This window comes from Balaenoptera borealis (genome assembly GCF_965194805.1).
Source record: "Balaenoptera borealis genome assembly, chromosome: 12".
NCBI lineage: Eukaryota > Metazoa > Chordata > Mammalia > Artiodactyla > Balaenopteridae > Balaenoptera > Balaenoptera borealis.
Genome location: NC_138869.1, coordinates 89,605,785 through 89,632,927, shown reverse-complemented (window position 1 = coordinate 89,632,927; position 27,143 = coordinate 89,605,785). Strand labels below are relative to the sequence as shown.

The window sequence follows — 27,143 nt, the reverse complement described above, 5'->3', positions numbered from 1 at the left end:
AACCAGCGGGAGAGAGAGGATGGAACCTGGATACTCTTCTTAAAAGATAGTTAGAATTAGGGCAAATGAAAGAGAGGCAGTTCTAAAGGTAGATTGAGGCACTTTACAGAGGACTAAATGGGATTCTAGGAATGATCTGCACATAAACAGCTTAGAGGGGTATTCAAAGCCCCACAGTGGGGCCTCATATACTCATTCAGTTCATGGCTTTAAGTCATGTTCATGTGCTAAAGATTCCCAGATTTCCATTCCAACTCAGAACTCTCCTCTAAGGTCAGATATCTGAGTACCTACCTAAAATTCCTGTTAATTTCTTGCTGGCCAATTCTTGATTCTCCTCCCCCAAAACCAAACCTGGTCCTCCCCTATACTTAACCATCTTAGTTAAAAAAATAAATAAATAGCACCAATATCCAACCAGTTGCTAGAGGGCCAGAAATCTAGAAGTCGTTACTGATGCCTCTTTTTCCTTTACCTCCCACACGCAATTCATGAACAAAACCTGTTGCTTTTGTCTCCAAGACACTTCTCATTCTTGGTTACTCTCTCCAGCTCTACTGCCATCACCGTTCTCTGAGATCCTTCATCTCTAGCCTGTATCGCTTATCTCCTTGCCTCCAGTTTGCCCTTCCCTAGAATCCATTCTCCACTGTGGCGGGCCAACTTTAAGATGGTCCTCAATGATTCCCACCCCCTAGTATTCACACCCTTGTGTAATCCCTTCCCCATGAGCGTGAGTCTAGTGACTTACTTCTAACCAATAGAATATGGCAAATGGGCTGAGATGTCACTTTCGTGATTAGATTATAAAAGGTTTTGACTTCTAGCTTGCTAGCTGAATCTGTCCCTTGTTGGCTTCGATAAAGCAAGCTGCCATGTTGGAGAAGCTCATGTGACAAAGAACTGAGGTCCTCTTTTCAGTAGCCCACAGAAACTGAATCTCGCCATCATCATGTTAGCTTGAAAGTGGATCTCTCCTCAGTCCAACCTTCAGATGAGACCCCAGCCCTGGATGACACATTGATTGCAGCCTGAAGCTAAGCTGTGCCTGGACTCCTGACCCACAGAAACTGTGAAATGATAAGCATGTGTTGTTTTAAACAGCTGAATTTGTGACAATTTGTTATGTAGCAATAGATAACTAATACAGAAAGAGTAATCTTTAAAAATAAAAATTATGCTGTGGTCACTCTCCTGCTTAAAACCCTGCCTTCATTCCACATTTATTATAGAATAATATCCAAATTCCATGCCAATGCTTGCAAGACCCTGGTGAGCCAATCCCTTCTAGTCCTTCCAGCCTCACTCATGCCTCTGGCTTCCCTCTTACTAAGCTCAGGTTACTGACTCAGGTCACAAGGGTCTTCTTTCAGTTCCTTAAACACGCCAAGTCACTTCTAAGAGAGTTCTTCCCTGACCACCCACATCTTTAAGTATATCCTTCCCCTCAGTTATTCTTTTTGAATGCCCTGTGCCTTTTATAGCACCAATTGTAAATTGTAATGGTTTTCTTTACCTTTTTAGTTGTTCTTTGTCTCTTTTTCACTGGACTGTGAGATCGTAAGGGTAGAGACTGTTTCTGTCTTATATACCATATCCCCACAGAGAACAAGAGCTCAATAACTACTTACTGAATGAAAGATGAATAACTCTGCCGTTCTGGAGCACACCTGTACTCTTACCTCGATCTTTTTATTACCTTGTCAACACCGCCCCCCCGAGCCTATCTCCATCCATGTAGCCTTCACCCATTTCCTAATAGCCACATCTATTCATCAAGATCCAGTTTCAGTACTCTAGTTTGCATTTGTTTTTCCCAGATCTCTTGCCCCATTCCCTGCCCTCTCACTTCAGAACTTTCATAACATCTTAGCTCTTAACATCTCCTGAGATGCTGGGCACCTGCCACCTTGTATTACAGCTATTTGTGTAGAGTCGGATGGTTCCAAACATTTCTCCATTTACCTCATTCTAGAGATAGAGGCCTGGAAAGAAGCACAGATATGCAGGAAAAGTCTTGGGAGAAATAAGAGCTACTGCAGATTAGCATCAGAGCTAATAGGCTACCTAGGAAAAATCTGGGGGGTGGCAGCAGGGTTTAACACCTCCCTTGGAGAGAAGCAGACTTTCCATTTCCCCACTATATTAGTCTGCTAGGGGTGCCATAACAAAATACCACAGACTGGGGGGCTTAAACAACAGAAAGGTATTTTCTCACAGTTCTGGAAGCTGGAAGTCCAAGATCAAGTTTCTGGCTGATTTGATTTCTGGTGAAGGTTCTCTAATTCATCTACCTCAAAAACTTCACTGGTCAAAGCATTCAGAGATTCCCTGGTGAAGCCCTTAAATCTCATCCAGGGAAACAGTGAAGGCCAGAGCTTGTTAGGAATTGGGGTGGGGATGTTATAGAAAACTCTGCTAGTGTGAGAGTTTGTCACTCTTTAACACCAATGGAAAGAAAGATTCCCTCCAAAGGAGTAACAGCTTAACACAAGTTCCCCTCCCCCTGTCCCACCCCATGTATCAATTTTAATTTAAAAATCCCTAGGTACAAATGATAGCTATTATTTCAACAAGCTATTATTTCAACTCAGGTGCCAGGCACTCTGCTAAGGGAAGGAGCCACAGAGGTAAATAGGAAAGTCATGGAACCCATCTCGGGGAGCCTGGTGGTGAGAACAGTGGTAAATAACTGAGGTGGGTGTTATGAAAGAGGAAGTACTATGGGTGCTATGGGAACTGTGATTATTTTTGGTGCCATAAAACAGGGTGTTTGAACTTCAGCAGCACTGAAAATGGTCTCTTCTAAAAACTGAATTTTATCCTGTTTTTCTCTCATGGGCATTTTTAAAGCCAGTTTTTGTTTAGGGAACAGAATTGGCAATGCCAGGCTGATTGTTCTTTGCGCCACCAATCAATCCTAGTAAATGCATAATTCATTAGAAGAAAGCAGAAGAGCATCCAAAGTGCAGCCAATTTAGTTTCCTCATTTAGAGCATCAGATATTTAATGCAGAATTCAGAACATGCCTGAAGACCCACTGCCATTGTGCAATGAAGTAGATGCTCTGATCAGAAGGTCCCGGAGATTTGGTTATATCTAGGGACCTCTATCCATTTATATTCCTATATATTCCTTCTGCCTATGATACTTCCTACTTCTACCTTTTTGCTCGGGCCATTTTCACTGCCTGGAAATTTTCCGCTGAGAATTGCCCATCACTTTTTCTTTTACCTCTGATGTTTGTCTCTGAAAACCCTGTCTAGCCTATAAAGCCCTGTTCAAACACTACCTCCTTCCCAATGCCTTCTTGGCCCTCTAAACCCTTCCTGCATCCTCCTACAAGTCCCTTGTGTGTCCCCTGAATAAGACCCTATCACACAGCTTCCTTCTGTCATAAATATTTGGTAAACTTCTCCTCATCAGTTTATAAATTCCTTGATGTCAGGAACTATGCTTAGTACCACTTACAGGATTGTAACCTCTATATTAATGAGCGTAGAGAATTGTCAGTGAATATTGACTACGTTAGGAATGAGAGCATACAGTGCCCCTGCTGCCTTCTGTCACCTTTTCTCTTGGAAAAAGTGCATAACAAGCCTGTATTTATTGACATCAGAGCTGTACCTACAGAAGTATGTTTCCACCTGCCAAATGACAGCTGGGTCTTGCTTGCTGCTTTCTGAACTGGTGAGAGCAAAACCCCATTTTCCTTTGCCCACGTCTGGTACTGATGATAAGGTCCTCAAGGGAGTAAACATCTCAAGCTGTTGTTTTCTTACCATTGTCACATGCATCTGCTTGCACAATGGGAAACTAGTTGGGCCAACACCCTTAGCATTTTAGTATGTCCCAGGAGTGGATGTCCCAGGGGGGCTGAAATCAGGCCTATGCATTAAGGCAAATGAATCTTAAACCCTGCCTTCACCCCCACTTCTAGCTTCTGCACCAAGTGACCTGGAAGTTGCATGGGTGGAAGATAGTCAGCAAAATGTTCAAGGCTGACAGGAAATAAAACATGTCTTACATGTAGCAAACAATTCCCTTCTGTCCAGCAACCTGAGATTGGATTTCTCACACATTATTATTATATTACATGTAGAGGTCATTTTCTGCAATAATACCATCTATAAAAATCACTTCCCAATTTTTTGGTCTCAAGACCCATTACACAATAACATAATCTAGACTAGCCATTTTATATAACATATATATATATATATATACACACATATGTTTATGTGTATATGTACTTGGAGGGCATTATGCTAAGTGAAATACATCAGATGGAGAAAGGCAAATACTGCATGATATCACTTATATGTGGAATCTAAAAAAAACACAACAAACTAGTGAATATAACAAAAAGAAGCAGACTCACCAATATAGAGAACAAACTAGTGGTTACCAGTGGGGAGGGTAAGGGGAGGGACATTATAGGGAAAGGGGGTTAAAAGGTACAAACTATTAGGTATAAAATAAGCTACAAGGATATAATATGGGGAATATAGCAAATATTTTTAATAACTATAAATGGAATATAACCTTAAAAAATTGTGAACCACTATATTGTACACCTGTAACTTATATAATATTGTATATCAACTGTACTTCAATTTTTAAAAAACCCACCTTTATATATATAACATAATCTAGACTAAACCCTCTTATATTTTTAAAAATTGTTGAGGACCTTGGGGACCCCCTGAAAGAGTCTTGGGAAACTTGATGGCTTCTCAGACTATATTTTGAGAACCTCTGCTCTAGACTGACAAACATTTTGGTAGAATATTAACTTTATAAATTCCTATAGCTCTGAACCCGGTAAGGCCGAAGGTAAATAGTATAAATCTAATTTAACAAATATTATTGCACAAAGATATTAAAAGAAGTATAAAATAATGCAGAATGAATGTAGAAGTGACTGGAAGCTATCACTATGCACGTGTAAACACAGTGCTAGGTACTTGACATGTAGACTCTTTTTAAGGTTCTAAAATGGACTTTTCCTTCATAATGAATCCCTTCCCTTTTCTCTCATTATTAGGGGAAACATAAAAGAAGAGATTTGTCTGTAAGGTTCTCAAAGGTGATTTATTTATATTGTGTCCCTGGGCCCCCTGCAGTCCCTGGCTTGCAGGTTGTCCCACGTGGCCCCTTCCTGTCCATTCTCCACCTTTCTCTCTCCTGCTTCCCGCCCTGGGGGTCCCCAGGTAGGGACCACATCAACGACTGCCCTGTGATGTCCAGTAGGGTTTGGCCAATGGGGAGCCCCAACAGGAGATCGGAAAAAGGTAAAGGAGTGAGGTGAGGATATTAATTACCTGGCTCCTCCCTCAGAGGTCACATTGGGCTGGCTGTGCCCCTTCGTAAAAGACAACTGCTCTCCCCCCCACCCCCTCAAGGCAGCCCTCTCTACACAGCTCTCTCTCCTTGCAGATTCTAGCAACCTCTTCCTCTCCCAGCCTTTGGAGCCAGGTGGTGTTGGCCTCTCTCTGCCCTCTGGTTCCCCCACAATCCACCCACACCTCTGTAAGTCATCTCTTTGTAAATAAACTTTCTTGGAATTATTCTAATGGGAGCTATCAGTTTCCTGACATTGCCCTGACTGATACACATTAACAATAGTGTACTGATTATTGAAAAAAAAAATTAAATCTGTTTTTATCCAGTCATTCATATTTTTAAAATATTTCTTAAGTAACTCCTTTAATTATTTTCATTTCTCTTTCAATTTTAGGCAAGATCTGTTGTTAATCTCGTTCAATTCCTTTCCTCCTTGCTGTCCCCCAACGATGCACAAATCTTTTTGAAGTTTGGTCCCTCCCTAACTCATGAAATTGAGATCGTTAACTTCAGGAGGTGATTTTAGGAGGAATTACAGGCCCAGAAGCCATTTTACTTAACACTTTGTCACTGGTTGTTAATCTTCACCATCTTCATGGGCATTATTCTGTAGTCCAATTCACATCGGAAACAGGTCTCTGAGGTTAAACGGCTGTCACTACCATTCAAGCAAAGCTAGAGAGAGCTGGAGGCAGTATCAAGGTACCTTAGAACACAAGGGAAAGATTCTGAAGCCATGACAGAGGTTCCTCCTGGCTGTTCGCTCTTCTCCACAGCTGCTCTCATATTCCTGCTCCTGGGCCTTGAGTTCAGCTGCATGTTTCAAAGGCCAGGGCCGCCTCTGTGAGGCCTGGAAACCATTAGCTATCCCTGCTAGCTTCAGCGTCCGGTGCCTCCCCCTACTAACATACATTTTATGCACAATCGGGATACTGGATACAAAGCTCCATCCCCGTGGGCCCCGCACAGTTTCACTTTGCAGAGGTGAAAGTGGAAATCTGACTCCTGCAGCCAGGCTTGCTCAACCCACAAAGCCTTCTTTGGTAGCAGGGACGAGACCTGGCCCCACTTCCCCTCTTTCCTTCTCTGCTCACACACAATCCACGTCCCTGGCAGCTTCGGATAGGAGCCGTGACAACAGGACAGGGCGCTGTTACCCTCCATAATTAGCCAGGCAGGCAAGGCTGCTGTAATATCACAGCATTGACAGAGCTCTCACACCTATTAAATTATTCACGCCACCCAAGTGTAATCGGCTGTCACGTTCGAAATAGGTCATTCGCACTAAGGCTGCTTGGAGGTGAAAATTTCACAGGGATGGCAACAGATCCAAGTGCTTTGGTTTCAGCCGATCTCCAAAGTAAGGGGCTGCTCCAAGCAATCCCCTATTAAATATCTTTCATTGAATCACAGTTATGTTTTCACGAGCAGCAGCAGGAAGCATCTGGAACAGCTGTCTGCTGGCAGGCACGAGAGTTGTGGGCTGGAAGGCTATATGTCAGCCTCTTCCTTCAATGACCCGTCCTCAACGAGCCTCAAGGGGCTGCTTGAGGAAGATAAATCTGAACACCTGCTCTCGTTTGTTCTCTGCGCCCAAGACGGCAGCCGGGTCAGAATGAGGATGTAAGCACTGGGCAAGGGCAGGTTTTAGAAGAACGAACGCACACAGGCCTCTCTGAGAAGTGCCTCTCAGCCCTGGGTGCCGCATTCAAAGAGGAATTCAAGTTCAACAGCTGTGGGGCGTGTGCCCCTGCATTTCAGATCCTAATTCACAGACATTTGGGCCTCTTCGGCACTCGGGATACACTTGCCCTCTTGTTGGCATAGATATACTATTCAACTCAAGTGCCTGGTGGAATACAAATATTTGACTGGCTATTGTAAGGTCTGGAGAATTACTGGCCTGTTAATATGTTCTTTTAATGGTTTTCAAGGATACGAAAGACTATCTTACAGGAGGAAGAACAATTTCCCCCTGGGATTAGAGTAAAGTAAGGTGACTGAAGACATAGTTCATGGGATTTGAGTTAAAATACAAGCAAGCAAATGTGCTGATTGCTAGTTCTTGACTGTTAAATGGATACATGACTGAGGGAGGCTGATAAAGCTCCTTGGGGAAGGGAAAAAAGGCAGGGAGTTTAGCAATGGGATTGACCCCTCGCCTGCCTTCTATTAGGAGAATAAGAATAAAACCCTCTAAAGAGGTCTCTTTCAGCTGAGAGGCTATGGATGTACAGCCTTGGAGCAAAAGGGCAAGAGATGCAAGCAATTTTTTTTTTAATAGAACTTTATTGGAATATAATTGCTTCACAATACCGTGTTAGTTTCTGTTGCACAACAAAGTGAATCAGCCATATGCATACATATATCCCCATATCCCCTCCCTCTTGAGCCGCCCTCCCATCCTCCATATCCCACCCCTCTAGGTCATCTCAAAGCACCAAGCCGATCTCCCTGTGCTATGCTGCTGCTTCCCACCAGCCAACTATTTTACATTCGGTAGTGTATATATATTGATGTTACTCTCACTTCGTCCCAGCTTTGCCCTCCCACTCCATGTCATCAAGTCCATTCTCTATGTCTACTTCTTTATTCCTGCCCGAGATGCAAGCATTTTAACGTGGTGAGCATAGCACCAAAAGCAGAGAGGCCACGTGAAGATGGAAAGTTCATGGATGCATTTCCACAATTATTCTATATATCAGAACAGTGCTCCCAAGGATATTAAGCGCTCTCCTTCAAATATTCACCTTCAAGGAGGCTGCCCAGGGCTCCCCTGGTGGCGCAGTGGTTAAGAATCTGCCTGCCAATGCAGGGGACACAGTTCGAGCCCTGGTCCGGGAAGATAACCACATGCCGCGGAACAACTAAGCCCGTGCGCCACAACTACTAAGCCTGTGCTCTAGAGCCTGTGAGCCACAACTGCTGAAGCCGTGCTCCACCGCAACAAGAAGCCTGCGCACCGCAACAAAGAGTAGCCCCCGCTCGCCTCAACTAGAGAAAGCCCGCACACAGCAACGAAGACCCAACACAGCCAAAAATAAATATAAATAAAATAAATAAATTTATTAAAAAAAAAAAAAAAGCCTGCCCAGATGATCCACCCCTTCCCCTGATCTTTCCTTTAATTTCCTTTAAGTGTTTATGCACAGTTTGTATTGCATTCTCCAACTCCTGGTTTTATGGAACAGCCCATATAGGTTATATAGCCCAATCCCCATAAGCTAGAGATAAATCTATGAATAATTCTCATTTATGCATATGCTGCTTTATCATCAACATTTCAACAGACATTTCCTAGTGCCCACTATTCCGGGTACTTGGAGTGGGACTTCATGAAGTCATCCACTACTTATATCTAAACTATCCCAAAGTGGACTCCCGCTTCCCCATCATGGCCACACTTCCCCACTGCAAGCCTGCTTCTCCAGCAGCCTTCCTCATCTCAGTAAAGAGCAGCAGCGTCCTTCCAGATGCTTGCGCCAGAGTCGTGGAGACATCCGTGGTAACACTTCCCTCCTTACCTCCAGAATCCAATCGGTATCAGGCCTGCTAAGTTCCCCACCAATTCTCTCCTGGACTGTTGCCATCCTCTCCTAACTGGCTTCCCTGCTTTTGCCCTTTATGCCCCCATTTTAATTTTCCAGACAGTAGTCAGAATGATCCTTTTGAAAGGCAAATCAGATTATGTCACTCTGCTCAACATTCACCAATGGCCCCGCATCTCCCATAGAGCAAACCCCAAATGCTTGCAGTGGCCTGTACGGCTTACAACAGCTGGACCCCCTCCCTCCTAACAGAAACCTCTAGGATTGCAGCTTCTACTGCTCTTGGCCGTGCTCACATTGTGCTGCAGCCACACTGGCCTCCCGACTCTCCCTGGAACATTCTCCTGATATCCAAGTCGGTCCTGCGGTCCCTTCAAGCCTCTAGAGCCGAGTAGAACTGAATCTAGCACATGGTAGACTATCAACAGATAGTCTTTAATGAATGAAAAAAATACATCTTCTATCCCTATATAGTTCATAAGCTCCTGAGGGGCTGCATCTGCTAATTATGCTACTCCTTTCTAGAGGAGCCTCGGTAAGTGCTAATCCCAAAATATTTATGCAGAGATTCTAAAACTGATTCCCAGCTAGGCAGACATTGGTAGAAAAAATTCCCAGACCTCATTCTTACTCATCCTGCTATGGAGAAAACAGTCTTTCTAAGACTGTGACAGATATGCCCAGCCCTGGGCAGAATCAGCTCCCTGGTACCAATTCTATCTCACCTGGGTATTCAGTTCCCTGTCGTTAAGTTTACATGGCTCAAGAAAAAGCAACCTTTTTGCAGACTTCCAGGAACTGCCTGGCTCTTTCCTGTTTTGTTTTGTTTTGTTTTGTTTTTTTGGTGTACCCATTCCTCTTTTTTTTAAAATGTGGAAATATATATATGTTATATACGTATGTAGATATAATACATGTAATGTAAGATTTACCACCTTAATCATTTTTAAGTCTACAGTTTAGTAGCATTAAGTACATTCACACTGCTGTGCAACCAATCTCCAGGACACTTTTCATCTTGTAACACTGAAAACTGAAGCTAGACCCATTAAACAACAGCTCCCCATTTCCCCCTCTGCCTACCGCCTGGCAGTCACCCTGACATTTCCTGTCTCTATGAATTTGACTCTCTACACACCTCAGATACATGAAATCATACAGTGATGTGTCTGGCTTATTTCACCTAGCTTAATGTCCTCAGGTTTCATCCATGTTATACCATGTGTCAGAATTTCCTTCCTTTTTAAGGCTGAATAATATTCCATTGCATGTATAGACCATATTTTGTTGACCCATTCATCTGTTGATGGATACTTGTGTTGTTTCTACCTTTCGACTACTGTGAATAATGCTGCTGTGAACGTATGTACAAATATCTCTTCAAGACCTTGCTTTCAGTTCTTTTGTGTATATGCCCAGAAGTGGGATTGCTAGATCATATGTTAAAGAATTAATTTTAACTTTTAATTTTTTGAGGAACTGCACCTGTTTTCCATAGTGGCTGCACCATTTTATAGTCTCACTAACAGTGTACAATGGCTCCTGAACTCTTTTTATAGTAAGATATTTTTCCCCTCCAGCAAGTTAGAACTGCTCAGAGATGCCTAATAGTGCTAAACATTCCAGCTCCTTCCAATGCTTAGCAACCAGGAGCCGAGTGGCCCCCACTGAACGAGCGAGGGTGTGTGTGGTGGTGCTTTTCGCTCTTTCCTTCGTGACTGTTTTGAAACGGCTTCCTTGTCCTTGAATTAACATGCAGGCTGAGTGGACATCCGCGGGTCTGCCCTACAGACAGAGGGCAGTGGGCAAGAGCCAGCACTGTTTTGGGGATGATCAAAGCTCTGCTAATCCCTTGTAATCTCCTAACGTAAAGGGGATATATTTCCAATTTGTGGTTTCTTTGAAAGATGCCCCCAAGGTTGGCACTGTCACTTTTTGATGAATTGGGAGACTTGGAGTGGTGTGTGTGTGGAAAAGCCAAGAAGACGGCCTTGAGCCATGTTCGTGCATCAGTCATCTCTTGCAAGGAGGTCCAAGGGTTTCGGATCTCGGGGACAAAGAACCCAAAGAGTCAAATGAGGAGGAGAGTGCCTTGAAGTCATGCAGAAGAGTAAGTGGGAAGGACCCTGGACACCTCCTGTGCGCCACCTTCTTTCACCTCATTCATCGGTGGGCTAGGAGAACCAGGCCTTAGTCCTCCTGTGTGTCTCCCCTTACATCATGCTGCCTTCTCTGCCCTCCCCCACCCAGTGCATTCTGTCTTTGGTATTGTCTTGGACTGTTTGTTAGTTTTTCATCATCCTACCAGTTGGTGTTACAGAGCAATGTAATATGGGGACATGTGTTCTCTTAAAAATAATACTTAAATAAAAATAAGAGGGGATAAATCTTCTCTTAAATGGGGATTTTAAAATGATAGGACCCTCTCACCAGACATGAAAAGGGGAAGAGCTAGTGGGAGAGATGGTTAAGAAACTCTCAATAACCTTAAGAGGCAAAATGATGGAACTTGATGACCTAAACCAGGGGTCAGCAGGCTTCTTCTGTAAAGAGTCAGATAGTAAATATTTTAGGCTTTGGGGCCAAGAGATAAAAAATGAGGAAATTGTATACTTACATATAACAAGAGAGAAAACAAACTTTCACATTTTTTATGGACAAAATTCAAAATATAATAATTAATAATTGAGCTTTTTTTTTTTTTTTTTTTTAATAACACCAGTCTACTAAGGAGAAGAATGGAATTCTTCTTCTTTGGGATAACATCTTGCTTAATTGAAGTTCAAGGTCAATGTTCCCTATCATCAAATCGATTGTAAATGTCTGCCTTTTTGTAAAAACCATTTATGGCAGGCGGTACAGAAACAGGCAGTGGGCTGGGTCTGGCCTGCAGGTTTGCCATCTCCTGCCCAGGCCAAGAGGTGGGTAATGAGCTACTGACTCACTATGTGCAGTTTTCAATATTGCCTGGTAGCTTATAAAGAGACAGACATCTGTCTTTTTGGTGTATCGTTAATGTTAGGAAGACACGCAGGGCTTTTTTCTGTCCTCTGCACTCTAGTCCATGGTGTAAATGACAAGATGTGTTGTCTTTTCTCATACAGAAGACGATGCTTCTGACCCAGCAGCAGTTGTCCTTCCAGGAGTGGGGAGGACCTGGGTTGACCCTCCCCAGTCTCCCCTCCTACAACTGGGACCATTTCCAGCCTGACCAGTTATGTGCCCTAGTCCTAACTTTTATTGAGTGGTGCTCAATAAAGATTTGGTGATTAGTTCACAGCGGGTAGATCCCATTAACTCGCTCTGTGTCCCATGAAGTATTATTATTAAACAACTGAACTAATGTTTGTCCTCCTGTAAACACATGTGCACATTAATATGTTTACACACAAATCTACATAAACAGATTACCATGATTTCTCCAGGAGGTTTTACCACTGAAAATATTTTAAAAAGCAACGGAAGTGAAAACAAAGCAAAACACCACTAGAGGAAACGTTGTAGAGGCTTTGTTTAAAATCTTAATTACTGGGCTTCCCTGGTGGCGCAGTGGTTGAGAATCTGCCTGCCAATGCAGGGCACACGGGTTCGAGCCCTGGTCTGGGAAGATCCCACATGCTGCGGAGCAACTGGGCCCGTGAGCCACAACTACTGAGCCTGCGCGTCTGGAGCCTGTGCTCCGCAACAAGAGAGGCCGCGATAGTGAGAGGCCCGCGCACCGTGATGAAGAGTGGCCCCCGCTTGCCGCAACTAGAGAAAGCCCTCGCACAGAAACGAAGACCCAACACAGCCAAAAATAAATAAATAAATAATTAATTTTTAAAAAAATCTTAATTACTGTCCTAAAATGCCATTAACATATGTATAACTCAAGTTTCAATAAGTGTTATCTTTAAATTAGAAATGGTTTAACAAATATAGAGAGCCCAGCCTTTATCAAATTACTTTTTAAAAAGTACTCTGTAAAGCGGCATGCAGAGGCAGTAACTGTGGTGTGTTTACCCCAAGTAAATATTTACCCAGGAGAAAGGGCCTGTGTATTGTTAAAGATACTGTTAAAGATATGATTCTTCACCTCCAGCATTCCTGACCAAGGCAAAGGGGACTCTCTCCACAAGAAAACTGCCATAATACTCAAAGGATTTTCAGAGGGAGACCAGATTGATTAAAGCAAAAAAAAAAAAAAAAAAAAAGGTAAGAAATCACAAATTTATTTTGTGCCAAGTGAAGGGGTTATTCTGAGTCCTGCCTTGGTCAAATGGTGGAGGTTGGATAGCAGCCAGGCTTGTTAATTCATGAGCCAGACGCACCTCTATATTCCCAGGAAAGCATCTGAAGTGAGCAGTCTCAATAGCTCTGCTCTCATCAGCTTGTGTCTTTGTTAATCACAGGCCAAGAGTAGAAGAGGAGAATTGTATAGACTTGGGAGACTGGGACAGCTGAGAAAATCACAATTAAAAAAATCGCTGACATTTATGTAGTAAGTCCTTACTGGTTTTTCATTATCGCATACATTATCTCCTTTAACTTCAAGCAGTCTGGGGGGGAGGTGACCACCACCACCGCCACCATCTTTATCACATCACCATCATCACCACCCCAACATCATCACCATCACCATCACCATAATTATCATCATCTCCAAGTGGAAGAAGGAAAGTGAAGATTCTGAAGGGTTAGGAAACTTGCCTAAAGTCAAGCTACTAGTAAGTTGAATTAGGTCTTTTGAGTCCAAATATTTTGCTCTTTCAGTTATGCTATCTTCCCTCAGTTTGGAAGTCTGAATGGTAAAAAAAAAAAAAAAATCAAAGATTTACAAACATGGGTGGCTCTAGAATTTTTGGATGCCAAGTACTTAGTACAGCAATATGGCCAGAAAAGGGGTCTGTCCTCCACTGGAAACTGTTTGCAGCGTAAGCATATGAGTTTTTACTCAGATTATAGAGTTCAAATCATTCAAAATAGCAATGTTTTCTGAAAAAGCTTTTTATCATGCTTTATATTAAGACTTCAAATTCTAATTTATTTTTTATTCTTTAGAGATGCTAATGGAGATTAATAGCGGGCTGAGGCATGCCCCACCTCAAAGACATCCTTGGTAACCCTGAACATATAAACCAGAAGTTGAAGGAGAAGAGATTGTTTTTCGTAATATTTCAGTCATATAATTTATCTGAAAGTGGTTAAAAGTGCCTTCTACAAATCCTATCTGCATATTTGATTCTTTGACACACTTTTCTTCAAATGCCATTCTATCAGTTCGTTGTGCTGTTATAAATAGGAAGGAACATCCCACCATAGAACATGTTTTCATATTTACTCCCTCTCAGAGTTTCCTGAATGCCAATTCAGAGAGAGAAAAAAAAAATATCTTCAACTGCTCAACCAGCTGACTCAATTTGTGATCTGAAAGTCAAGTTATCTTCTTCCTGGTTCTTGGCTCATCACTTCTTACACTGAATGGGCAGTTTAGAATGACGTCGAGAGGGAGAAGAGACCAGCCGGTGTCCCCCATTGCTGTTTGAGTTGTACAGTATAAACATTTAAACTTTTAACTCCCAGTGATCCAAAGACTAAGAAGGAAAGATTTGCAGTGAAAAGATGGCACCATAACCTCGTCACTTTCCAGAAGGCAGCAACTTGTTTTTAGTTCTCTTTATTTTATTTAGAAATCATTATTTCCTAGGGTTAAACCTCCTAATACAACAGAGATGACATACCCTCAAGATCTTTTCTCTGTTTACTAGGTTATCTATTAATGACAATCTTTACAAAGCTTGACACAGTGTTTTCTCTCTCCCTCAGTTGGGAAAATAGACACCTCACCCTGCCAAAAGTTCACATTTTCCTCACTTTTATATTTTAACATCTAGAATTTTTTACTTGTATCCATCATTGATCTTCAAGTGTCTTCTGCCTGAAGCCTCTGTTAAGCAAGTTGAGGCATGAAAAAGCGTAAGATATGGAAAGTCCACACGTGAAAGAATGACGATAATATAAATTATCATTAACTTGCCTTCTGGAGTGAAGCTGGCCATTATACCTGCTTTTTGATTGTTATCCCAGCGTATATGTCAAAATCTTTCTCTTAAAAATATCTAAAAGTGATCAAGTAAATTGTGGTTTTTCTTGAAGGGAAATTCTTGATGAGTGATGAGAAACACTCTGTCTACACAGCACAAAGTGAAGTGGTTTTTCAGCTCAAACGACCTGGTTTGTCTATCAACAAGGATCGAACACTTCAGATTCTTGACAAATCCCTTCACTCTGCAGTGTGGTATGGAATCATCACCCTCCTAGTCGGCCAGGCATATCCACATTTCAGGCACCCCAGAAACCAGCCCCCAATCCAGCCTGGAACTTACTGTCAAGGAAGTACATGAATGTTCAATATCCCACCAGCCCCTGCATTGTGGTTTCATTTTCTTCTGTCCATTTTTACGTGACAGGACCAGTCACTATCTTTATTTTTCTTCCTCTCTGTCCTTCTTCTGGTACTTGAAATAGTCATTTCAACTTGACTCAACTAATACCTTTTCCTTCTTTAAAATCTCTCCTGAAACCAACTGAATTGCAAACATTTTCATTAAACGTCACAGCTGTTTGGTAAACAATCAACAGACAAAATTTAGCCATCCAAAAATAAATGAGAAGTGGAATAAGCCTACACTTGCTAATTACAGTAAAACATGTAAGGTATAGGTAATGGGATACATCACATTTCTTTAATAAATAGGTTGACTTCAGTAAGTGAAGTAACTCCCATCAAAGAGCAAGGGCAATACTCCCAACTTATTTCACTGCTTTGGTCATAACAACTACACATTTCTTTTTTTTTTTTTTTTTAACTATTTTTCCCCCCACACAAACAATGGGGATGCATATACTTGTAGTTTTCAACTCAAGTCCTATAGAAGATATACTCCAGGCTATCTTATACTATTCCTAAAAAGACTTTACTGGCTGCTTATAGAGATATTAAATAAGCATTTAAAATGCTTTCTTTGTGATACTGGGCCCCTTTTTGGCTTTGGCCTGATCTAAATAAGTCACCCTGAGGTCACTGGGGGCCATAAATCAGGGGGGTGGACTTGTGGCTAAGACAGCCTGCATAGCTTTAGTGCAATGTGCTATTTTAGTTTGTGCCCCTGAAATGACACCATCTCTTTGGCACCAGCCAAAGCAAGCTTCCTAGACATCTATGGGAAGGGAGTGTTTTGCAGTAATCCAAGGCATAGGTCACACAGGCATGAAATATTGTGGGGAGGTCTGTGTCTGCTCCAGACCCTGTGACAAATAAAGTAGGGAAAACGACTTCCAACCAAAACGTTTATCCAGGATTCCAGGAATGGAAATTGACCCAAGCAATCTCGGCAAATTGCGAAAGCAAAGAGTGGCCAACTTTTTTCAACCCAGGAAACTAAGGCAGCCTCTTCCTGTCCCTTCTCCAATCCCATTACTTGGGTCCACTTGACAACCCCAGACATGGATGTTTTTGAGAAAGGGCTAACATAGCTAAATAACAATTATTATATCTACATGCTATAAAATGTGGCATAATCAAACAAAAAGGTCCAACTCTCTCTAGCCAAGGCACATACACTTTTATGTTCTCTTTCTCAACACTTTTTCCATAGAGGGTATGGACTTAACCAGTCTGAACTTTCAGGATTTATTGGTTTTGTACATAATCTTAATTTAATCTCTTCTTCCTTCTTTCTTTTAATTTTGGAAAGGGCAAATGTAATTCAGTAAATATCAAAACGTGCCAGATTACAACAGGTTGCATAATTGTTTACCCATTTTAAAAAATCTACCTTGGCTTCATAAGCAGTTTACACAGAAAGACAAAGTGGGCATCTATTCTATACTTACAATTCCTTTTTGTTAAAACTTTTGCAATTTTCTTGCTCTCTCTGAGCTGAAGATCCCATTGAAAGGGAAAAAAATGCTAACTTACTTGGCTTGGGGAAAGGAGAGAGGTTTGGTTCGAAAGCGTGTGGCATTTTTTTTCAAGCATCTGTCAGTCTCTTTAAGAGCGACAGGCAGCTAATGCTCGAGTGGACTTCCCTTTGAGTTTCTCTCTATCTGGGAGAGTTCTTCTCCTTTGGGGAGTTTGAAACAACTTTCCTAGATACTGTAATCCAGGACAGGAGAAGTATTCTTATGCTATGCTGCATTGTACCAGAACATCCGAAGGTCTGGCAAAGCTTTGCAGTTTCCTGTGGTCTTTCTAGAAGCAAGATTTTAAAAGGCATGTAAGTGTCCAGGGACTATATAAGCCTGAGAAATACTTTGCACACATGACCGTGAACTCGTGGAGTTTTATTTTTCTAATCATTGCACTTGACCACAGATTACCGAGCACTGCTGAAAACAAAGGCAGTGAGGGCTTGTGGTTCTAAGGAAAGAAGGACTGCAACTTTAACTTGTGCCAAGGAGTACTTCTGACTGCTAACCTGCTGGCTGACCACCACCTGGGGAACTGTTTCCTCCCACACACGAATCCCATTCTGTTCTTGAAAGCTGGCCAAGGGCCTCCACTGTGCGTGACACTTTTTTTCTATTATTATTATCACCATCATAATTGTTAGAGTTATCATTACTATTATTATCCATCCAGCTATTTCTACTAACATACACCAGACTGGCTGTCAAGAAGGCACAGTGACAAAACAGATGAAAGCCCTTTAATTTGATAAGTTTGAAACAACAATGGGAAAGGAGCCCTCTAATTCTAATGACTGGTTTTTCAATGGCTCGGTAATCAAACCAATCATTCCCGCAAGAAGGAATAAAGTCTACTGGATAGTAACCATTTTCTAAATGGCATGGTGATATAAAAATAAATAAATACATAGTGATATTTGGAAAGCCAACCTGAGGTGGGGGTGGGGGAGGGAGGGAGAGAAAGAGGAATAAAATATTGGGGTTTCTGGTGGGTAGGTGGGTGACTGCTTTTCTCTCTCTCCTTCTCCCTCTCTCCCTCTCACTAATCATATGCAATGCTCCCCTAGAACAAGATCAAAGTTACACACCAATGCTTCTTAATTTCGTGAACTTTAACATTTTCTTTAACCACAGAAAACAATAGCTGAAGCAAACAGGATCTCAGAAAGGCAGTTAAAAAAATATATTGTGAGCATGACTCAGTTTTTTCTTCCCAGATCTTTATGTGGTCCATAAATCTAAATGGATTATATATACTTTTAACCAAATGGACCTAAATTCTAAATTTGTTTTTCTTTAGGGGGAAAAGGGTCCTTTAAAAATGTGTCCATTGCAAGGAAATATGGTTGCCTTGGTAACAAGCTCCTAGGCATCTTCCTACCTTTATGTTAGAGGAAACTCACTGGACCGAAAGTTTTCTGCTTTCTTAGGCATGTTAAAGTGAGCTAAAAGCATGGAGGAAACCTAGAGCAAGCTTGAACTCTTCTAGGTAGATGTATGCCACTGTGCAGAAAAGATGAAGTAATAGAATGCTGGAGCTTTTCAAATGAGATCTGAGAGAATGTGTAATCAACACTCTTGTTTTAGGTAAAAAATGAGGCTCAGCAAGATTAAGTGACTTGCGCAAGATCCTACATCTACATAACAGCAGGTGCAGCGCTACAATCCAGGCTCCTGACAACTTGTCCTGTGCTGTTTCCACCCAGACATACATCTGAAAAGTGGTTTATAAACTGATTTTCTGTAATAAGTCCTATTCTGAATATACTAGGTTAACCAGACATGTGAAAAAACTCTGTGCAGAATTCCTTTTATACATTGCTTTCTAACCTATTCTAAGAACCCATTTTTGTGAATACATAGTCAGAATTAGTATTTATTGAGTGCTTACCGTGTTTGAGGCACTATTCTAAGCACCTTCCCTGTAACAGTATTTAATCCACACACCATCCTAGGAAGTTAGTACTCCATTTGTAAGTGAGTCAACTGAGACACAGAGAGATTAAGTAACCAGCTCAAAGTCATAGAGTGAATTAAGTGGCAAAGCCCAGGCAGTGCAAGTCTGGAGAGGAAGCTCTTGACTATTACCCTGCAGGGAGCTTACTTAAAATGAAGGAACTACCCGGACAAGCTTTCACATAAATAGGCAAACAAGATCCATGACTCTGAAAACTGAATACAAATATGCTGGATGTTGGACTTGCAAGGATTCTCTCTCTAATCTTTAGAGATTAAGTTAAATGAGATAATCAGTCTGGAAAGTACAAAGCATATCACCTGTGAAGTACAACGCAAATGTTATGAATCTATTATGAAGATACTCTGTACAACCCAATAGGTATTATTGTCCCATCTCACCACTGAAGAAACAGGTTTAGTTTAGCAATTACCTTGCTTAAATCACATAGGTAATATGAAGCAAAATGAGAATTTGAATCGGAATCTTGTCTGACTCCCAACTTGACTCTTTACCGTGCTGTTGAGGTTGAAATAATCACCTTGATAATCATGAATGCGCAAGAGAGAGATCTTAATCATTAAGCCCTGCTTTGCTGAGGTCTTAATTCTTTCCCTCAGAGTGGGGCCGCTCACCTATCTGTCTATAGGTGGCACTCTTTAGCACTGTAGCCATTGGTAAAAGAGAAAAATCCCTTTGGGGGAAAGAAATGTGACCTGGCGTTTTGGAGGTTGGGTAGATGATTACCAAATTGTCCCATTTAGGCTTATTTTCCTAGTTGTAAACATGTTCTAATTCCTGAAGGGAGTAACTAAGTATGTATACACAGAGAAAACATCTTTAAGTAGAAGTGAAAGCTGAGGAATGGAGCCTAAGATCAAACTTCGAGTCAGAGTGGCTCTACCTGTCATCCGAGTAGAGCAACAGCTTGAGAACATGCCAAACAGCGAGGAAGCTGGGGGAGATATTCTTTAAGCTGGTTGAAATTGTGATAAAAACCCAAATTATGGTTTTAAAAATTTCTGAGGCTACAACAAAGTAATGTGAAGACAGACATCAGTAATGGTTACCTCCTAAATGACTCGATTACAAGGGATTCTTATTATGCTATACTCTTTCGTTTGCCTTCAATGAACTTGTACTACTTGGGTAACTGCAAAAAATTTTACTAGAGCTCCTTTAAAAAATTACTCGATAAGAGTTTTTAAAAAACTACCAGCTATGGTTCTTGTGGAAACCACCGAGTTTATGAGGTCCCGAGTCCAGATTACCATTTCTTTAGGCACTTCCAAATTCTTGAAAAGCTCTTGCCTACAGCCCAGCCTCATAGGCAGCATTTGATTACAAGGCATCTGTAGATTACAAGATTAGCCATTTCAAATGGCAACCCTTACAGTCAAGTCCCACAGCACCGGTCTACCTGGGGAAACCTAAGCGGTGCAGTTGATGTCAGAAGCTAGCATGGCTGCTGCCACCCAGCCCGGAAGAAGAGGAAAAGGGAAAGGCAACCGAGAGAGAGCTGGGGTGCCAAATAAGTCCACGGAAGAGTGGAGAGGGCAAGACCCAAAGGCAGAGAGAGAAAAGAAGGAGAGGTGGGTAGTGCCGAGCAAAGCCACGTGGCACCGGGGGGCACCATCCCCGGCCCGTCTGTCCAGCTGCTGCCCTGCAGTCCTGCTGTGTGCTGGGCACGGAGACAGACTCCCTTCCTTAAGGTGGTAGGCAAGACAGCACAGAAGAGGCACAAGGGGAAATTTTAGTACTATTCTCTACCCTAAAGTAAACCTTTGGTCATGACTTTTTAAACAAAATGTTATTTGGAGGAACCATTCAGTTCCCTTGTCCCGGGTTTTGCAGTGTACTTCTGGGGTGCCATCCCATCCAGGATGCTTTCAAAGTCCTCAAGTCCCTTACCCAAGCCGGGCCACAGTTTCCAACAGTGTCAAAGCTAAGCAAAGTAGGGCTTCCCTGGTGGCGCAGTGGTTGAGAATCTGCCTGCCAATGCAGGGGACACGGGTTCGAGCCCTGGTCTGGGAAGATCCCACGTGCCGCGGGGCAACTAAGCCCGTGAGCCACAACTACTGAGCCTGCGCGTCTGGAGCCTGTGCTCCGCAACAAGAGAGGCCGCGATAGTGAGAGGCCCGCGCACCGCGACGGAGAGTGGCCCCCGCTCGCCCCAACTAGAGAAAGCCCTCGCACAGAAACGAAGACCCAACACAGCCATAAATAAATAAATAATAAATTTATATATTAAAAAAAAAAGCTAAGCAAAGTAGATCAGAAAGGCTCCTGCCAGAATGACGTGTTTACCTTCACCAAAAACATCATCCTCTTCATCCATCAGGAGCTCCTTGGAGTCTAGATACTGCATCTTGGAGCCGGCAGTCAGCGTGTGCAGCTGCCTCAGCAGCTACCCTGCCCCCCGAGGCGACTTCCTTTTCCCTGGTTGCCTAAGCGCCCCGAGAGGGCAGCGTCAGCCTCTGCCCTCAAGAAAGCAGCTTCATTCATATGAACAGGCTTCGTGAGCCTTTTGAAGAGTGCATTCCACGTGGGGTAATTTTCACCACTGAGAAGAAAGAATTTTTTTCTTTTTTGTTTTGGAAGGGGGCTGCAGATCCGGTTGGAGCTGAACACAGATAGCGCTTAAAGTCTGAGAGCAATGAATTCTATTTCAAAGCGACAGCTTTCATATTTTCTTAAAGAGGAAGGCGGCCGTTTAACTTTCTTATGAATCTGAACACAATGGGTAGTGTTGAAAGAGAGGGGGTTCACATTTCTTCTATCTTGGTTTTGCTTCAATGACAATTTATCTGAAAGGAAAGCAAGTCACTATGCTAGACCCAGGCAGGCATCTGGAGGGACAGAGCTTTTCTTTCACTCAGTAATAGCTGCATTTTTCTTTCTTTGCAAATCCCTGGCATTTGAGGATTAGAAAATTTCCAACACTTAAACCAAATGTAATGCACATCTAGGCTCTTATTGACTCAATTAATCTATGGTCAATAAATGGATAAATCGTTTGGGTCAAACGACTTCCATTTCATAATACTGACTCAGTCTGATACTTCAGACTTATCACTAAAGCAGAAAGGAGAAAATGTAACTCAGAAGGCCGTTCTTCCCAGAGGGAGGACTAACCACTGAGCTGTCATGTCAGTACCAGTGGTTGGCATCACCATATTGAAACACCCAAAGTGTGCTAAATTCTGTATGGCGGTTCAAACACAAATCTCTGAGTGATACTGCAACTTCACTTGGGGTTTCCCAGCCCTCTACCTTGTGTTATAAGACGTCTCGGGCGTCAGAAGCTTGGAAAATGCAAACGGAGTTGATGGTAGGGAGTTGTTGACCCAAGCTGTTTATTTCTGGCAACCTTATTTATTGAGTAGGGTTTTAAAAATATGTACATATATTAATAGACTTTGTTTTTTAGAGCAGTTTCAGGTTCACAGTAAAACTGAGAGGAAGTAATAGAGGTTCCCCATAACGCCCTGACCCCCACACATATAGCCTCCCCCATTATCAACACCCCAACCCCCAGAGTGGTACATTTTTTACAACTGAGGAACCTACGCTGATACATTATTACCACCCAGAGTCCAAGGTTGACATTAGTCCAAGGTTCATTCCTGGTGTTGTATATTCTATGGACTTGGACAAATACATAATGACATGTATCCACCATTATAGTTTCATACAAAGTAGTTTCTCTGCCCTAAAAATCCTCTGTGCTTCGCCTATTTATCCCCCCCTACCACAACCCCTGGCAACCACTGATCTTTTTTTTTTAATAAATTTATTTATTTATTTATTTTTGGCTGTATTGGGTCTTCATTGCTGCACATGGGCTTTCTCTAGTTGTGGCGAGCGGGGGCTACTCTTCGTTGTGGTGTGCAGGCTTCTCATTGCGGTGGCTTCTCTTGTTGCGGAGCACGGGCTCAGTAGTTGTGGCTCGTGGGCTCTAGAGCACAGGCTTAGTAGTTGTGGCACACGGGCTTAGCTGCTCTGCGGCATGTGGGATCTTCCCAGACCAGGGCTCAAACCCGTGTCCCCTGCACTGGCAGGTGGATTCTTAACCGCTGCACCACCAGAGAAGTCCCAACCACTGATCTTTTTACTATCTCCATAGTTCTGCCTGTTGCAGAATGTCATAGTTGGAATCATACACAAGGTAGACTTTTCAGATAGGCTTCTTTCACTTAGTAGTATGCATTTAAGTTTCCTCCTTGTCTTTTCATGGCTTGATAGCTCATTTCTTCTTAATTTTGAATAGTATTCCATTGTCTGGATGTAACACAGTTTATCTATTCACCTACAGAAGGATATCTTGGTTCCTTCCAAGTTTGGGCAATTATGAATAAAGTTGATATAAACATCCATGTGCAGGTTTTTGTGTGGACATAAATTTTCACCTCCTTTGAGTGCATAAAAAGGAGCGCAATTACTTGATTGTATGGTGAGAGTAGGTTAAGTTTTGTATGAAACTGCCAAATTGTCTTCCACAGTGGCTGTATCATTTTGGATCCGAACCGCTAATGAATGAAAGGTCCTGTTGCTCCACATCCTTGCCAGCATTTGGTGTTCTGGATTTTGGCCATTCTAATAGGTGTGTAGTGGTATCTCGGATTACTAAGTGCTTTTGAAGAGACTCCTGGTGCTACGTTCCAAGCTAAGAAATGTCCCCTCCTCCTTTAACTGTAACCTTGAAATTACACCAGCTCCTCCCAGGGGAGAGTATGGAAAATGGAGCTGGAGAAGTCCAGCTGTGAGAAAGGATGTGTACAGAGGAATTCTAGAGTGAGTCAATCACGAAGGGTTATTTGAGCACCAGCAGTGGGCTTACCCCTGCGCCGGCTGCTGTGGGGTTTCCAGAGAGAGTACGTAGCCTGGGGCCTGTAGGAACCTCCAATTGCTCTCAACCAGGGTTTAGACCATCCTTAGGGGAGAGTTTGGAAATGGTGAGTGTTTTCGGTTGCACAACGACTGGGGGTATGACTGATATTTAATGTCTTGGTAACCTTCCTGTAATGCATGGGACAGTGGCTCGAGAGGCATTTAGTGTCCAGCCCTAAAGGCCAATAGTGCCCTTACCCCCGTGAGAAATACCCTGAGAGGCAGACAGCTGGAGCTGAAGCCTTTCTCTAGATTGCCTTTGCTCCTCTCCTTTCTGACCCTTCCACCACCATCCCCCACCCCAATTCCCACTCAGATGACTTTTCTGGTCAAGGGTTGTGCTTATTTATCTAGATTAAATCAATTTAAATGGGCCTGAACTGGAGGATGGTGAAGCCACTGTGGAATACAGTACGGGGGTTCCTCAAAAAATTAAAAATAGAATTACCATATGACCCAGCAAGCCTACTCCTGGGCATACATCCCAAAAATTTGAAAGCAAGATCTTGAATTGATGCTTGCATTGCCATGTTCATTGCAGCATTATTCACAATAGTCAAGATGTAAAAGTAATCTAAGCGTCCATCAGTGGGTGAATGGATAAAGGAAATGTGGCATATAGATACAATGGAATATCATTCCGCCTTAAAAAAAAGAAGGAAATCCTGGTATATGCTATAACATGGATGAATCTTAAGGACATTATGCTAAATGCAATAAGCTGTGGCTGGGATGAGAGGATAGGTATCAATTCTGATTATCTCTACGTTTCTCACCCATTGTCCTGTGCCCTTTAATCTGCATAACCACACAAGGTGGGTGTTATCTCATTTTACAGCTGAAGCGGTGGGACTCTGAGAGCTTAAATAACTTTCCTAAGAGCACATAGCTAGCGAGCGGCAGATTGCACTAATTCTAAAGCTCACCCCATTACCTCTCATCTAAACAGCTTTATGGAGTGACTGCCAATGATCTGGGTCACCAGAGCATCCCCGTGGCTCCTGGGGATCTGCACCGCCTCCATTTCCTCCCACCCCAGAACCACCAGGTTACGGTAGTAACCCCGGCGTCCCTAGCCATTCCACTTCGGCAAGTGAACATAACCTCGCTAGGCCTACCTCCTTATCTTCAAATGGAGAAAATAATATCTCCCTGTTAAGGGCTTAATGGTGTCCCTCCCCCATCCACAACCGAAGTCCATATGTTGAAGTCCTAACCCCCAGTACCTCAGAATGTGACCTTATTTGGAAATAGGATAATTGCAGATGTAATCGGTTAAGATGAAGTCATACTTGAATAGGACGGGCCCCCTAAAAATCCAGTTGTCCTTATAAAAAGGGGAGATTTGGACACAGACACACACACAGGGAGAACACCATGTGAAGATGAAGGCAGAGATCTAGAAATCAAGGAATGCCAAAGATTGCCAGCAAACCACCAGAAGCTATGGAACAGATTCTGCCTCACCTTCTTCAGAAGGAACCAACCCTACTGACACCTTAATCTCAGTCTTCTAGCCTCCAAAACTATGAAACAATTAATTTCGGTTATTTAAGCCACCCAGCTTGGGGTGCTTTGTTATGGAAGCCCTAGCAAGCTAATACACCTCCTCATTTGGCTTGTTTTGAGGATTACAAAGGATAATTCATGTAAAGGAACTGACATAGCACATGGCACACCATACATACCCAATTGTAATTATCTAAATTAAGTCTCTCACAGGGCAGTTTAGGGCCATTTCTTGGGCTGAGGCCTCAGTGTGGGCGGAGAGTGAGCCGCCATCGTGCTCGGTACAAAATCTCAATAACCCTCTGGACATTCTCCTCAGTCTTTTCTCCTCCAATTTAGATATTTTAAAAAGACAGCTAACAATCTCAACGAACAAGTCATAAATGCCACTAAGAATGCCTTGAGAGCAGCAGCATAGAAAACATGTTCCTTGCTCCCAAAGTTCACAATCACCTTAGAGAGAGAAGGCATATACGCATGACGTGTTGGCTAAGGGGGAAAATGAATGACCTCCAGATGCATGCATCCATACGGATCCACTCCAGAAACATCATGTTGACTACGAAAGTCTCATAAAAATATAAATAATATGAGTTGACTTATATAAATCACAAAAATGGGCAAAATGAAAAAATATATAAATAACAGCTAAACTGACAAAAACAGATTAACAGGAGAAGAGGCATACAAATTTTATTAACATTTGTATAATGCCTGGGGGCTTCACAGAAAAGAAGTGAAAATCCCAAAGAAGTGGTTAGACTTGGGGGCTATATACTATTTTAACAAAGAGTGATAAGTTGTGGAGAAGTGACTAGACAAAGAAAGGTGGGGAGGTTTGGACTCTTAGGGGTAGTGACTTGTGGGAAGGAGACTAGGAAATGTATGACAGGTAAGGGTTGTTTAATAAGATATGTTATACAGAGACACTGAAGTGTAAGGAGTTGATGCACCTTTGCTAGCTTGAAGATGGAGGGGGTCCCATGCAAGGATCAAAGAGCAGCCTCTAGGAGCAAACAGTGACTCCCTAGCTGACAGCCAACAAGGTAACAGGCACTTTAATCTTAAAGCTGCAAGGAGCTGAGTTTTGCCAACAATCTAAATGAACTTGGAAGTAACTTATTCCCCAGAGCCCCGCCCAGCTGACATTTTGTTTTCAGTCTCGTGATACCCAGAGCAGAGTATTCAGTTAAGCCTAACCTACAGAACTGTGAGTTAATAAATAGGTGCTGTTCTAAAAGAAAAGAAAAAAAAAGATATGTTATGCAGACTCATCTCATCTCTGGTAATAAAAGTGGCCTTCAGTTGATAAAGAGTCATTTTCCTCTTCCTGGTACGGGAGGGGGGAACACCTTTACAAAGAGAAATTTATGCCCTGTGTCTGCTATTTCTGAATTGCCTTCAGCTAAAAATAATCCTAATGCCAATGTGGCATATTTTGGGGTGGCGTATTCTGATCCTCTTCAAATCCATACTAGAAGAGAAAGACTAAAGCTAGGGAAACTCAGTGCTCAGAGCTAGGCAAGTCGGTGAGGTGGAGTTAAGGGGGTGTAGGTTATAGAGAGTAGTTTTGACTAAGCAGTGAGAGGTGAGTCTGGAACAATAACTTAAGGACCTTGCATTTCAGTGATTGAGGCAAACAGCTGATACTTGGATTTGAGGAAGAGAACAAAAGTAAGGATGAACCAGTGTGAGCCAACTATTTTAATAAAAGGCTGATTTGTGATAACCTGGGCTAAGTTTAACAACAGAACTCACCAAGGTCAAAAGTACAGGAACATGGCAAAGCTTTTATACTCTGAACAGTTGGTATCCACCTTGTGCTATACCAGGTATGCAAATATGCAAGATCTAGTCCTTGCTTTGAGGAGCTTTACTTGCCCATTCCTGTGCTCATTCATTTACTCATTCATTCATTAATTCATCCATCCATCTATCTATTT

At 42.4% G+C, this 27,143-nt stretch overlaps 1 protein-coding gene across 4 annotated transcripts in view; it reads right to left on the bottom strand.

Moving 5' to 3' along the window:
• RIPOR2 (RHO family interacting cell polarization regulator 2) overlaps positions 1-25,177 on the bottom strand; it is a 114,235-nt gene extending 89,058 nt beyond the window's left edge. For 3 of the 4 annotated variants that reach the window (XM_082346331.1, XM_082346327.1, XM_082346330.1), the window contains exon 1: positions 21,109-25,177. In XM_082346331.1, coding sequence (XP_082202457.1) covers positions 21,109-21,169 — 61 coding nt within the window. In that variant the 5' untranslated portion in view covers positions 21,170-25,177. Of the gene's footprint in view, positions 1-6,052; positions 8,127-21,108 lie in introns of those variants that run through there. The other variant, XM_082346328.1, reaches the window with a different exon arrangement.
• Positions 25,178-27,143: the final 1,966 nt, after the last annotated feature.